The sequence below is a fragment of the Herpailurus yagouaroundi genome, unplaced genomic scaffold (assembly GCF_014898765.1).
Source record: "Herpailurus yagouaroundi ecotype Mexico unplaced genomic scaffold, PumYag 28, whole genome shotgun sequence".
In the NCBI taxonomy this organism is placed as follows: Eukaryota; Metazoa; Chordata; class Mammalia; order Carnivora; family Felidae; genus Herpailurus; species Herpailurus yagouaroundi.
Genome location: NW_024412376.1, coordinates 129,771,092 through 129,787,204, shown reverse-complemented (window position 1 = coordinate 129,787,204; position 16,113 = coordinate 129,771,092). Strand labels below are relative to the sequence as shown.

Below are 16,113 nucleotides of genomic sequence, written 5' to 3'. Positions count from 1 at the left end.
AAACTAACAAGCATCTTAAAAAAGAATCCTACAGCAATCATACCTAATAGTGAAGTATGAATTGCTCTCCCTGATACCAGGAACAATCCAAGACTATTCAAAATGTACTCTAGTCCTACCCAATTCAACATGGCATGAAAAAAAGCATAATTTTGGAAATAAAGTAAAATACTCTTTGTTTGCAAAGTAGACACTATTTGCAATGCAGTAATTATTTGTCATGGTCAACTATCTTTATAGAAAATCTAGAAGAATATAACAATAAATGATTAAAATTGATACAGAAATTTCACAAGGCTTCTGAAGACAAAAAATGTGCAATTTAGCCATTTTTATATATATTGTTAATGTAAAATTAGAAAATAAATTTTTAAAAATGTATTTACACTTACAAAACAAAATCCAAATATATAGAATTAAATCTAGTAAAATATATTCAACATTTCTTCACAGGAAACTATATATACATATATACACATATATACATATATACACATATGCATATCTATATATGCATATATAGAGGGAGAGAGAGAGGGATGATGCTTATGAACTTGGTATGGTAAAAATTCAATATGGTAAAGATTTCAATTTCTCTATATTGAGCATAGATTTAATGCAATCCCAATGAAAATGTTGGCTGATCTATATTTTTTGTTTGTTTTAAAAAAGTCATGGGGGGCACTTAGAAGTTAATTATTATAAAACTTACACTTAAATACAAATGACTGAGAAAAACAAAGTAAGATTACCTGCACTATTACTGGCTTAGAATTCATTAATTAAAACAGTGCTGCACGGGCACAAAACTAGATCCCTACCTACCTTTCAAATAATCTCTTTTAGGAAATATCTCTCAGCTTTTCAGGCAGTTTTATCAAAACTTTGCTGTTGTACTCTTTATTGTAGCTGTTGTAAAATAATTATATCAAAAATATTTAGGTCTTTCTTCCCACATCAGACTGTGAATTCTTAACACTGCCAATTTAACTAATAAATTATCAAACTTAATAGTCTCTGACATACATCAGACACTCAAGGAATATGAGTTATATGATTAAAATGACATCAGTAAATAAGATTTTCATAGTCACCAAAATCCCAAACAGATAATTCAAACTTACCTCCTATATCTGGGCGAAGTTTATTGTCATAGCCTTGAAGCAATGAGTTGAGAATTTGTGTTATATCTCCTTCATGAATCTTTGGTGCCAAGACCCAAGTTTTGTTCACTGTTAAATCCTCATCATCTTCGTCATCCACTTTATCAACACTAAATAATTCAAAAATGATAGAAATTTCAACAAATTGTGTACTTAAAAACACAGTTTAAGATAATCATAATTCTTATTTCTTTGTTAGGAAGTAGTAAGAGGAGAAAAAAGCATTAAAAATATTTTACATTCAGTAAGACTGATACTTTCTTCATATGAATCATGCTGATATAATAATACTCAAAAATTAAGAATTCAGTACAAGAAGTGTAGCACATAATTTTTACATAATAAGTTAAATCTTGACTACATCCACAGTTGTCATTTAAGGTCATAGAGATTATGCACTGGAAATGTGAATGATGGTCTTAGATTTGTGCGGTATAGAATCTGCACAACTGTTTATGGTGACTCAGCCACAACACATCCCCCCCAAAAATTAAAAGGTAAATAAATACAGGAAAAGTTGTAATAATTGCTGTAGTGAGATATTTAAAAAATGCATGTGTAGAAAAGAAGAATAAAGGAAAAAGTATTCAATACATCTATGCCTCTTCTTTCAATTCAGAAGAACCTAGATATCATATTCTAAGAACTTTTTCAGAGATTGTCTTGTCATCAAATCTTGAATGGGTGACTCACCTGACATATATGAAGGGGGACACGACTATCAAGTTTTATGAACAGAAGTGAAACTTTAGAAACCAAATAACACCATTGCTTTCATTTTGTAAATGAGAAAACTGAAGACAGTAGGGAACTAGCCAATGCACAAACTCACTTTTATTAGGAAAACTGAAAAACAAGTCCTAACTAACTCTTCAGTTAATGCTTCCTACTACACCCCTGTGTTTAACAAGCATAAGGATGCAGCTTAATCCTGCGTTGTGGTAGAAAATGCAGCAATGTAGATATTCATCTACAATTCATCAGAAGTAACACACTACTCTTCATTATTCATAAAGAATGCCATCCTCAAATGAGTATGATCATCCTAGACTTAACACCTACTCCAGTAAATCTCAGCCCTCCAGTGAAAAAGGGTCAAAAGGATAAACACTTAGACTGGTGAAATTAGGTAAATCCAAAATATATCAGTTATCTCCAAATATTTCAGAGATAGGCTTCCCTCTAGCAGTAAACATGCAAATTTATCTCAGTATCTTTAGTTTATTTTTCCACACTATCCATTTAGATTTCTTTTGCTTTGGACCTAAAACATCTTCGCTAATGCAGCCTTCCCCCTCTTCATCTTTTAAAAACTTTTTCCAGTTTTATTGAGATATAGCCAATGTATATTATAGTACAAATTTAAGGTGTACAACATAATTATATGTATATTTAAAGATAAATAAGCTTAATTAACATCCACCCTTTTTATTTTTTTTTTTTTTCAACGTTTATTTATTTTTGGGACAGAGAGAGACAGAGCATGAACGGGCGAGGGGCAGAGAGAGAGGGAGACACAGAATCGGAAACAGGCTCCAGGCTCTGAGCCATCAGCCCAGAGCCCGACGGGGGGCTCGAACTCACCGACCGTGAGATCGTGACCTGGTTGAAGTCGGACGCTTAACCGACTGCGCCACCCAGGCGCCCCCACCCTTTTTATTCTTAATGAGTACAAATTAACATTATAAATGAAAACTTCATCTTTAAAGTATGGACTAGTCATTTCTTCTCCATTGTAATTCTATTGATGGTTATTATCAACAGATAATGGAGAGGACTATTATTCTCAGTATTTCTTCTCTCCTTCTTGTCAGAAAATTATACTTCTCACTCCACTGACTTCTAATTTGGTCATGTGACTTGAAATGCTCCTTCCTTGCTGGAGGATTGTACTTCCCTGTTCTACTGAATTCAGGGGTGGCCCTGTGGTTTGCTTTAGCTAATGGAATATATGTGGCCTGCATCACTACCGAGCAGATTTGATGTCAGAGCACAGTTCATCATATCTCTCTTGTCTTTCTGCCAAATGACAAGAAACATGTAGAAGCTACTCCATTACTTCACTCCCAGAGCGAAGGCAACACGGACAGAGCCACAGCTGATCTACAAGGGACATGCATCCTCAGTGAGAAACATTGAGTGTTGTAAGCCACTGCGATTTGGGCGTACTTTATTACCACTGTATACAACTTAAATTCCTACGTAAACTCCAATGGTACATTTAGTTAACAGGTTTTCAAGGAAGCACTCATTTATATTATTTGTATTGCTGTATTTAACTTCAAAAAGTATACACTACTGAAATCTAGCTATATGATCATCTTTAAAATAATTTATTTTCTCTCAATGAAATATACACAAACCTACATTCATTCATAAACGAAATCACTAAAAATAGTGAAGTATTAAGAGTCCCTGCTGGTGTGTCCTCCAGGAACATTATCTTATCCAATTAGAATTGCTAAGATATTGGCAACAACCCAAATTCTAGAGCATCCATTTAGCTTAAACTCCCAGTTTATGGAGTGAAACATCTGGTGGTTTGAAGCAGGCCACTGAACATAGAAGCAGTCGATCTTTCTTTGAAATATGATTGTAGTCAAATGGAAGTTTCCATGAAAAAAAAAATAAAAGCCTTTTCTATTTTTTAACAGTAGCAATGTCCTGATAATCCCAAAGTACAAGTTCATAGTGATTTATAGTCCTCTTTTCCCAGCTGGCTTGAAGGTAATATGAGACTCTCAGTGCTATCACAAAACTAACTGTCCTCATTTTTGGCACTAATAGAAAGAAAATTTCATGATGGTTAATTTTTCTGTATCTTCCCTCCAAGCTTTCTAAATTACCTTCAGAATATTCATTAAGTATGTGAAGACCTTATTGGTATTATTTTGGTGATTAAAAAGTACTTGTCATAATTTTAAAAATAATTCACATAGTTGATCTGATGTCTCGATATCTTTCACAGGCTGGGGGATATTTGTAATGTTTACATATGTTGAGTGACTATTCACATAGGGGAAAGAAGTATGATTTTCTTAGGTAACACTGAGAATTTCTTGACTCATGCTCAAGCACTTCTTTTAAATAATTTAACTAAGTATAATTTTATAGTTAGTGGAAATACATTTAGACCACTGAGTATAAAATTTTAATAATTGTTATCTTAATGATTGACATTTTTATTGTTACCATCAACTACTGAATACCTATAGTGCATCATTAAGTTCTTACCATGTTTTAGTAATTCTGTGCTAGGTTCTTTCCACATTTTATGTCATTTAATCCAGAGTAATCCCACGAAATAAATATTAATGTTTCTATTTTACAGATAGAAAAAATAAATTTCTAGAATTTCCAGGATATACCCTTTTAAAAAATAGAACCAGGAATATTGATTAATTTGAAGACTTGTTTTGTCTCTCTCACTTTTTTTCTTTTTTTTCTTTTTTTGGAAATTTCCATAATATCATCACATTTTATCTTCATTAAAAATTTCAGGGTGGTTGGACTGTGAGTTTTCTAATTCATAAGAACACAGCAACTCTTACAGTAAGTAATTAGTATATTTGGATTGTGCACGAATAGGATGCTTAATCTCCATCCTTGAATTCCAAAGGGTTAGAATAATAATTTCAAGGAATCACAACCACATGCTCTGATGAAAAAGACTTTCTAACATGTGTGCTCAACTTCCAATCCAATGCTTTAACTCATTTATAGAGTAAATATCATGTACTACAAATGTGCTAAGTCCTGAAAATAAGACAAAGTTGCTTTACTGATCTAGATTATCTTATTTTTTAATAAAGGAGAAACCTATTTAAACAAATGACACAGAAAGCCATAACATATAAAGATATTTATTACAGTATTATTTATAATAGCACAAATTTTAAATACTAAGAGGACATTTAAGTAAATAATTATAGAGCCCTATGATGTAATGAATGTACCCACTTGATTGATTTGATTGATTGTACCCATTTGACTGATGTACCATACAGATTGAACAGTCTGTAAAAAATAGAACATTATTTTCATGATTTAATGTTATATATAACATATAACAATTTGCTTTTATCAAAGCCTATGTATAAAATGGCTGAAGATTTGGTGGGAAAGCTGCATAATGAGTATTCTAAGTATTCTACACTAGTGGAGCTATAGAAAATTAAATTTTGTTTGTATATTAATAGTATGCTATGACCTTTCTGAGGAATTTTATAATACAAATACACGAAAAGGAGTTAATTTGTCATTAATGCCTACCTAAAAAATGAACTGCCTTTTCCTATACATCAGATAGTGTTCGGAAATAAATTTCTAATCATAAACCTAAGTAATTCAACAGAGCCTTTTATAGAGAGAAGCGGGGCTTTATACTCTGCCAAGAAAACAGCAGGGGCAGCCCTGAAAATTCGCTCCTCAGGTTTCCCTCCATGGAACGTGGTTGACTGATGGCCCAGCTGCCGGCCCTCTGGCCCAGACCTGCGTCTACAGGAGACCCAAGGTTCCCTGGGGCTGCTCGTAGCAATAACTGAACGTAGTAGAAATCCTAGTCGTACAGCTCCATTCCTACAGGACCAGGGACTCCTCTAAAGGGCAGCTTATGTTAGACAACTCTCACTAGCCTGTGCAAAACTTGATTAGAAGCCTGAGACTCTTTTGACACAAACTTTCTTTCTCCCCCGTGTTCACAGGTGTCAGACTGCCATTATTATCTGAAGCCTCTCTTTCCTTATGTCCACTTCCTCTTGCTTACCTTACATAAGCATTGCTCTCAAAAATCTCTTGGGGCCCCTGGGTGGCTCAGTCGGATGAGCATCTGATTTCAGCGCAGGTCATGGTCTCGTGGTTCATGAGTTTGAGCCTGGCGTCCGCTCTGTGATGACAGCTCAGAGCCTGGAGCCCTGCTTCTGATTCTGTATCTCCCTCTCTCTCTCTGCCCCTCCCCTGCTCATGCTCTGTCTCTCTCTGTCTCGCAAAAATAAATAAATGTAAGAAAAAAAAATTAAAAACTCTCTTACGTGTCTAATCTCAGCTTGGTATCTGCTTCTCCAAAGCTTCTGCCTCCCACATATTTTTTAACTGACACTGCTAACTATTTACTAAAGAAAAATTTTGAGTCACATACATCAGTGTTGGGTTTTCTTGTTTTTGTTTTTGTTTTACTAGGCTATTTTAATACATTATACAAATCAATCAGTTTATATACTTACTGTTTGTGAAAAACTACTCTAATGAGTTATTACTATTCTTAATAAAACAAGCAAAAGCTTTGAACTAATAATAATTAAAACAGACCAAGTAAACCAAACCCTATAATTATAAGGAGAATTACAAACAGAATTGTAACGCTACATATGCTCTACCGTCTTGATAGCCAGAGAAAAATAAAATAGGTCTATAGCAAGTCAATCAAGTAATATAAACTGTCTTTCATACATAAGCTAAACATTCATCAGAGTTTGCCCAGGATGGCCGTGGTTTCTATCTGTTGTCCTAGAATAATAATTGCACCTCTTTTACTCACAAAATGACCTAATTTGGATGATAAATTACATAGTCACCCTGTATATAGTGCATATAAAGGTGACTTCAAATGCCCTGGTTCTGACACCTGGGGAAAACTCTTCCATTAATCTATTTAGAGGGTCAAGATGATACTTCAAAGCCAGGCCTCATCTGTGATCTGTTGTTCATGACAGATTAGCCTTTGTTTATAAATTTCAAATATGTTTTTATAAGCATAAGACAAGTGATAAGTTCCAGGAAAGAAACATACCTGTTCTCATGTTTCTGAGTAGGAGATATCCTAATGCCAAAGCCTACAGGAGCTAGTTTTTAGAGACTAGATATTGATTTTAGATCTGAAATTCCAAGAAAATGAAAGTAAAATAAAAAAGCGAATTTTCTTGCTTTCTTTTTTCCTCTATATTCTAGCCGCTAATTTTTTTTTAGACAAAGCTCCCTTCTACAATTGCAGCTCTGAATCATTTTTATTGTTTGTACAAGTTAGTAGGGAAGCAGAAGAAGTAAAAGCCTGGTAGATAACAGGGTTACAGATCTGAACTTTCGGAGGTTTAGAGAGGTGAAATGATAGCCCACTCAATTCTATGATTTTTCTTTTAGCACGAGAGAATGTAAGGCTCATCACTTAACACACACAAAGAGGAATACTTAGGAAGTTTGAGGAAGGAGAAGGGACCCTAACCTGGAACATTCAGTGTGTTTCACTCTGTTTCCAAAGTGTCCAGTATCTAATTCTCCCATAAAATTGACCACACTGCATCTTAATTAACTACTTTATTTATTTATTTATGTTTATTTTGGAGAGAGAGAGAGAGAGAGAGAGACAGAGTGCAAACAGGGAAGGGGCAGAGAGACAGGGAGACGCAGAATCCGAAGCAGGCTCCAGGCTCTGAGCTGTCAGCACAGAGACTGACACGGGGCTCAAACTCATGAACCGCAACACCGTGACATGAGCCCAAATCAGACACTCAATCGACTGGGCCACCCAGGGGCCTCTTAACTACCTTATTTATTTATGGACATCTCCAAACTCCTTGAAGGCAGCGGTTAAGGTTTTCAATGTTATATCACTGGCACCCAGACCAGTGCCTGACACCCAGTAGGTGTCCCATAAAAAAAATTCACTGAATGAATGGATAGAATATTCGAGCCCATCTTGCTGTTTGCAAGTAAAATTAAAGTGAATCAAGAAAACAAACAAATAAAAACAAAAATCGTTGGCCTTAATAGGAGAACTTATTAATGTAGCTAACCTAATATAAAATTAATTTCAAAGAACAAAGTAACTTTCTGATACTAGTACTACTGTCAGACTTATAAAATTGACATAAAATTAGTAAGAGGAAATGTAACAGGGAAGGTACAAGTCTTATGTGAAAAAAAACAGAAGACTATCGGAACAGAAACAAAACATAAAGGCAACGTATATATTTTGGCTACAAGACACTACCGTTAATATATAATCCCCAAATTAGCTTGTAAATTTAATGAAGTTTTAATCAGAATCCCATAGTTCACATGTATGAGGTTAAAATCCTCATAACTAAATAGAAGAATCAGTATGGGAGTTTATAGGAAATTATCAAAAAAAGAATTATTAGATGAAGTTTGTCCTGCCATAACAAAAAGAAAACATATTCTTACAGGAAGGAAAATAAACCATAATTTTCATTATAATCTATTAAAAAAGTGACCATTGGGCTAAAAGTATATTAAAATTAACACCAAATTCTCTATTGTTCGAATTTATATACATAGACCCTGAGAGAACATACAATAGAAACGGTAAAATTCTGGGGCGCCTGGGTGGCGCAGTAGGTTAAGCGTCCGACTTCAGCTCAGGTCACGATCTCGCGGTCCGTGAGTTCGAGCCCCGCGTCGGGCTCTGGGCTGATGGCTCAGAGCCTGGAGCCTGTTTCCGATTCTGTGTCTCCCTCTCTCTCTGCCCCTCCCCCGTTCATGCTCTGTCTCTCTCTGTCCCAAAAATAAATAAACATTGAAAAAAAAAATTTTTTTTTAAAAAGAAACGGTAAAATTCTTCATGACACTCACATTCTCTATGCCTTTGATGTTCTTATGCATCAGATAAAATCTATAATTCTGCTAAAAATTTTACAAAGTGGAGGCATAATATTGAAGCTTATTAAATTATAAAACATATTAAAAGATCTTAAAATCGAGTGGAATAAAGATATGGCAATGAGTTCCTCTGAATGCAGAAAAATACACCTTTTTTCCCTAACTCTTAGAATCACAAAATGAGAGGTTAAAATATATTCATTGACATAAGGATCCTCTCAGACCATTCACTTAAAAAAGAAGAGAATATGGGGGCGCCTGGGTGGCGCAGTCGGTTAAGCGTCCGACTTCAGCTCAGGTCACGATCTCGCGGTCCGTGAGTTCGAGCCCCGCATCGGGCTCTGGGCTGATGGCTCAGAGCCTGGAGCTTGTTTCCGATTCTGTGTCTCCCTCTCTCTCTACCCCTCCCCCGTTCATGCTCTGTCTCTCTCTGTCCCAAAAATAAATAAACGTTGAGAAAAAAAAAAAAAGAAGAGAATACAAATGGGTAGAACTGAAACAAGAAAAATATCTTTCTAGTCATTCCGGTTCTGACAATTTGAAGTTTTTTCAAAAAGAACTGTTACTAAGGAAATGTTCTCTCTCTCTCTCTGTCTCTCCCACTCTTTCTTCTTCACTAATACTGACCCAAACTTACGCCCATGACATTGAGTCCTTTCCCAGAGCTGCAGTTGATGCCAGCCTCTATGATGCCCGCACTATAGTTAGTTCATCTAGAATTCGGAATACCAATTATATAGCATTTTATCATCAACATAAACTACCAGAATGCAGGTTCACTGAGGACAGGGACTCTGCCTTCTTTGTTCTGTACATTGAGCATATATTCTGTTCCATAAATGCCCCATACACAGGACACAAATGTTATTAGGGCAAGGATTCTGTCTTACTTACCAGTGCATCTCCAGCTGTCAGAACTCTGCTTAACACACCGTGGGCCCTGAGTAAATATTTGTTGAATGAGTGCTAATGCTCCATAGATGTTTACTGAGTGAATTAATAGCTAAGACTATTTCCTGAAACATGAGGCTTCAATTGGTTACACTATTTTAGTGTAGATAGAATTAGATTCTGAGATATTTAAAAATAGAAAGAGACATAAATTTCATCTGCCTCCCACAGTGCACAAGAACTCTAACAAGCTTCTGCTTGAAGAAGTCTGGTGATAAGGCATCCATAATTTTGTTAGAGGCCTTTTGTGTTGAAAGAAAATGTGACTTCACGTAGCTTCCACTAGTCAGTGATGGTATGTCTATTATACCTATGTGTAATAAATTCAACCATGATTTTATTTAGCATCCTGAAAAATAAGTTGCCATTCCGAGTCCTCAAAAAACCTTTTCTGGATTCCAAATTCTTGCTATTAACTCTTTATCCTATGGTGTTTTTTTCTAGATCAAGTGTTCCACTTTGTTAAAGGTTTTCTTAAAATAATTAATCTGGCACTATACATAGTATTCCAGATTATGTGATAGCGACGCAAATTTTTACACTTACTATGCTTCCATCAACTGCATGGTCTGTCCTTTCTTTCCATCATTCTTTTCATCCCTCTCTTCCTTTTTTCCCCCCTCCATCTACAGTCATGCTAATTGCTTTGATTTAAATTGCATTTGTAATCTGAGAAGTGTGGTGGTTAAGAACGCAGGCTCTGGGCATAGAATACATGGATTTGAGTGTTGGATTCAGCACTTATCAGCAAGATGTTTAGCGAGTTTAAAAATTGCTGTGCCCCAGTTTTCCCATCTGTAAAACGGGGAGAATAATAGAAGCAAATATTATTCTCCCTTCATACTTGATTGGTAATTTGGCTAAGTATAATGTTCTATGCTGAACATGTGGCTTTAGAATTCTGGAGACATTTCCCCCTTCGGGTATTGCTGGTGAGAAATCTCTTGGCTCTCTAATTCTCTTTTCTTGATTGAGATCTGTTCCAACAGCAGACTCTTCTGTTTATCATTGGCATCCTGAATATATATTTCCTTATTGTGACTATAACATGTTTTGCTTTGATTAATACCATAAATCCAGGAGTTACCATGAGTAAAAGCTGCATATAGGTTGTACGCATATCTAGTCTATTTGCCACTTCAAACGCAGCACGTTGCACTTTGTTTGGCATGTAACAGGCATTCAAGAAGTATTTGTTGAATGAAATTATGAATGATCTCACTGGAATCGCAAAGATACCTAATAATGCATAAGGGTTGAAGGACTTTACCATACTTGAGACAACTTTAACCAGTATAAATTATACTAGAATCACTGTAATTCCCAGAATATCCATCGGTATATCTTTTCAGTTAAAATTTTAAATGCTATGTACTTTGCACAAATTTTCTTCCTTGGTCTTGAAACAAGCTGGAAAGGAGAGTGTCATTTCTATTTTCACAAATGAGGACTCTGTCTCAAAGATTTTCCTGAAATCACCCTAGTGGGAAATGGTGGAGCTAAAACTAGAATTTACATTCTAATGGCCAAGTCCAGGATTCTCAATTGGTACCATGTGTACCTGTGAATTATTCTCTTGAGGTCCATACATTTAATTTATGCCCACCTTTCCTCTTTCTCTCATGGCAGTCATTTATTATATTTTGATAATTAAATAAATACATCTCAAGAGCCTTTTTTTTTTTTTTTTTTTTTTTTTTTGGTTTTCCACCCTACCTTGTCTCCTCTCCTTTGGGACCCTGCCTTCATTAATATTTTCTTAGACAAATTTTAATCACCTTTATATAACTATAAAATATTAGGTTAGCCTATTTAATGATTGAATAAAAAGTCAAACATGTCCTTTTGTTGCTTAGGCAAAAGCGTGTCTCGTAATGTATTATGGAATAAAATGGAAGAAGGGCATAACTAAAAGAGTCTAAACACAAGAGATTTATCAATAATGATATTTGCATTTTAGCTTCAAAAGCATTGGTCTCTTAGTCTTTCTTTGAATATTTTATGATCATGGAATATCATTACTCAGTAATTTTGTCTTCAAGTTTGCATTGTATTGTATTAGAAAATTAAGTCAAAAATCTAAATGCTTAAAGAAAAATCATTCACTAGTACCTCCATAAAATATATTACTGAAATTACTTGAAAATAATATATTTTATAAAGCAAACATATTTGAATATTTTCATTTGGGCAACTGAACGCTAAACTGTATGATTATTGACTCATGAAATTGTTTGAAAAAAAAAAAAAACAAGTTATTTTCCCTGGGCTCTTTCGGAATATAACTTCTTAGTCAAAGCTTATCATAAATTACTTTTTAAAACAACTAAAACCTCCGACTACTTTTACAACTCTTGTTAAAAATCTGATTATAATTAGCTTTTCTCAACATTACAAATAAGTCAAATCAGGCTTAAGAGATTTTAACCAACTTATCAAGATGCCATAGAGCCTCACAGAGAATGAAACACAGGTACCATGACTACAGCTTTTAGTTACAATAAGAGGATAGGCTTTCAGAGTTCAGCAATATAAAAATCAATATAGTGTCTCTTCTCTGTGCACTTGATGGAAACTAATGAGGAAGCAAGCTATTGTCTCTGATTAGATATAAGAAATAATAACCCCCAATTTGGTAAATCCCCAAATAGATGACTCTAAAGATTTATTTTAGAAACCAGCATATCAAAATTCTTAAAAACAGAACTGTGATTAGTTTTAGAAAGGCCCCTCAAAAGAAGGAGAAAGGGAGAAGGAAATATGAATGTAAATGGTTTATACATGCTGAAACCAATTATCTCCAGCTAAATATTAAAAGGATGAAAACTTCACCACAACTGTAGCTACTTTAAAGTGAAGACACAAACTCTCATTATGGAGGCCCTGAGAGCTAATTATAACAGCAATATATAGCTTTATTTTTTAATATTCTTTTATTTATTGGCCAGAATAATCCAAATTATCTGTAGTCTTGTGATAAAATGAATTATTTATATATACATATTATTTATCTATATCTATCTATATATCTATATATCTATATATAATTATTTATCTATATATAATTTTAACTGCATAAGCCTCCTCTCTGACTCATACATAAGGTAAAACAAACTACATGGAATTTCAATTAGAATTTCACTCTTGAAAACTGCAAAGAAAACCCAGTAGAGCAACCACTGAGGTATTTTATGTTTCAGTTCAAATAGTAAACATATTGACTACGAAAATGTGTAGAAATCATTAATGATCTCCAACCACCTTTCATTTCCTAGATGAAGAACCTGTTCAAGGAGGTTAGGGACTCTTGACACAGGTGATCATGTCTCCAGACTTCTAGAACCCATCCCTGTCAACTACACTGCACAACTCTTTAATTCTGAGCAGCTTGAAGAGACTTCTGGAGCGAATTATGAGGACTGCAATGTAAATATCCTCAAAAACAAAAGATATTACTTAAATAAAACATCTTTGTAGATAGACGGTATGTCCTTTAAGAATCAGCCTATTAGGTTGCAAGGGAAACTCCTACTTACAAAGGTAAAGGAGCATACAGGTTGTTATTTCAGAAAGCCACTGGGTAAATCTGTTTTTACTTATGAGAACACAGATTCATTTGTAGTATTATGAAGATTCATGAAAGCACTGATACATGATCTATCAAAATATCTTCTATAATTTTATAATATATTCAAAGAAATAAGCCATCATGGTACAACTTATATACCACAAATAATTAGTCAGTAGTATGTTTGTGCCCATGCAGAACATTTAAGTTTCTAAGGGAAAAAGGTAAATAAACTAAAACTGTAATACTTAAAAAAAACATTGCATGTCAAACATTTTCTGACAAGCCTAATATTGCTTAGTATAGCTTAATCCATTTCCTGTTTTTGGAGAGAAAATACAGTTGTTCTATCTGCTGGTAATGACAATATTCACTCTAGCTATATACTACAATTAATCGTCATAATAATTTATTTCAGTAATGATACAAGTAGTTATAGAGGCATGTTTCCATCTGCATAGTGATTTTATTCTGGAGTTCTAAACAGGATAACATAATATAATAATATAATTTTAAATATGCATTTATACAAAATACATTTACATGTTATGTATAGTATATCCAAGACCTAAATAGTGTCTGTTAATATATTTTAATTCCATTCAGCCACTACTCCTCTATACCTGACCATTTTATTTTTCTACCAGAATTATTTCAAAGTTTTATCGGAAGATATTACAATCCAAGAAGCTCGAGTCTTGTTCCTGTTAAATTGGAGGCTTGGGGATGCTACTGTCTCTCTCTTTGCCTCTCTGTCTCTCTTCTCTGTCACACACACACACACACACACACACACACCCCACACATTCACATCCATACATTTTTTTTCTTACTTGTAGACAACCAATTAAAATAAAAATTATTTACATACCTCAATAAAATATACATGGTTATCTCCAAATTAAATATAGCACACCCTCAAACCCAAAAGATTTTTAAGCCATATTTATAATCTCTCTTGATGTAAAACTTTGGTTTTTCCAGAATACCAAAAAAAAAAAAAAAAAAAAAGATAAGGGAAAAATCAACGTTACTTTATAGAAAAGCATCATACATACCATGTTGTGTAACAAGTTTCTAAAATAACTTTCTCTTTAAAATGCAGAATTATCCAGAAAGTTCATCAGTGACATCCATTCACTAAATTTAGTAGCAAAATCATTTCTACTCCCCCTCCCTGCTCCCAGTAACTGAACCTTTACTAGTTTCCACTGTGTCAAGTCACACAAAACAAAACAAAACAAACCCAAAGTCAACTCCCCTCTGCGCTTTCACACATAGGTTCCTTTCATTCTATCTGAAAACAAGTAGATCTAATCGGAAAATAAAATGACGATAAAATATCGCACTTGTGCCCAGGGGAACGCAAATTACTTAACTTAGAATGATTTTTTTTTTTTTTTAAGAAAGAGAAATGAGGGGGGAGGGGGTGGATACCACAGAATAGTTTCAAGTCCTTGAACGTACTCACCAGTTTCCCAAATGCAGGGTCAGTAACAAGAACATCAGCCTCACCACTCTACTTTGGCTCCACAAAAGAAAAGGGGACAAGAGAGCAGCTTTCCAAGAACCCATCAGGATTGCTTTTTCCGCTCAGCTCTCCCAGCCAGGACTTTTTCTCCCACCTCAGCAGCAGCCGGGTGAGTGAGTACGAGAAGGGAGAGTGTGGGAAGGCAGTACACCTCCCAACCAGGTAGGATGCGACTCCCAGCGGAATGGAGCAGGGGAGCCAATAAGACCGAGAGGATGCTGGCATAAATTATCTGAGAACGAGTTGGGCCAATCTCCGGCCCTGAGAGGCGGGGCTTCTCCTACTAGAAATCAGAGCCCAGTAGGGAAAAGGGCTCCGTCTTTCCAAAAGAAAAACAAACCTCTTCTCTCACGCAGCCTTGGAGAAACGTTTGAGTGGCCTTGACAGATTCCCTCCCTGGGAAAAGAAGTCTCCTTCTTCCCCCTGACCTTCCCTCCTGCCTGACTCTATTTCGGGGGCTGCTGCCTTTTTCTCTCCCGCATTTGGATTCTGAATCTGCCTTCCAAGGGAAGGCAGTACCTAATCCGTTTCCCCAGGCTCACGAAGGTTCTGCTATTTTTTGTTAATCATCGTTGGTAATTTGGAGTGTCGGCCGGTGTCTCGTTTCTCTTTGCAGACCCAGCAGCTGGCACAATGCCCGGCACAGATGAGCTCTCGGGAGATGCTGAATATATAATTGAATGAATGAATGAGCGGGCTTGGTGCATTCCTGGTAATCACGTTTCCAACCCCCCCCCCCCTTCCGCTGCCCTTATGAGTGAGAGGATTGGCAGTCGCCTCTCCCAGGGCACCAAAAATGATGCTCATGAATAATCCCCGGCAAGAACAATCTCATTTTACAAAAACATAAGCAAAAATTCTATTTTAAAAAGGTCCTCTTAGCCATAGGAGTTGGAGACCTATCACATGGGTAGTCGTTGCTCTCTGCTCCCTCCCCAGTTGGCTTAGCGTTTGTGGAGCTCCAGTGTTTGGTACCTAACTTCAGAGGATCTGCTTTGAGTTTGCAGCAGAGCCCAACAGTTACCATGGCAACCGGAAGCCTCTGGCAGATTGAACAACTGTACAGACGAAGACAGTGGTGGTGGTGGAAGCAGGCTCGCTCTGCCCAGCCATCTTCTGCCTTTATGCCTTCCTCAATCCCTGCTTCCCACTGAAGCCAACTGGGGTGGAGGTCTTTGGCGGTCTCATTAATCACCCCACCACTCCCTGGAATTGACCAGATTCGGGGTGAACTGCGTGTAAAAACCACGGAAGTTACTTGAGAGTATTTGTCTCCAGGGCAAACA

The 16,113-nt window shown here is 35.7% G+C and overlaps 1 protein-coding gene across 1 annotated transcript in view; it reads right to left on the bottom strand.

Annotated features, from left to right (window-relative positions):
- The window catches only part of GABRG1 (gamma-aminobutyric acid type A receptor subunit gamma1), a 69,994-nt gene extending 54,773 nt beyond the window's left edge, over positions 1-15,221 (bottom strand). The window contains exons 1-2 of the mRNA XM_040484604.1: positions 14,768-15,221; positions 1,125-1,273 (exon numbers count right to left, since the gene is read on the bottom strand). Of these exons, the coding sequence (XP_040340538.1) occupies positions 1,125-1,273; positions 14,768-14,871 (253 nt within the window). The 5' untranslated portion in view covers positions 14,872-15,221. The remainder of the gene's footprint in view (positions 1-1,124; positions 1,274-14,767) is intronic.
- Between the last annotated feature and the right edge of the window lie 892 nt (positions 15,222-16,113).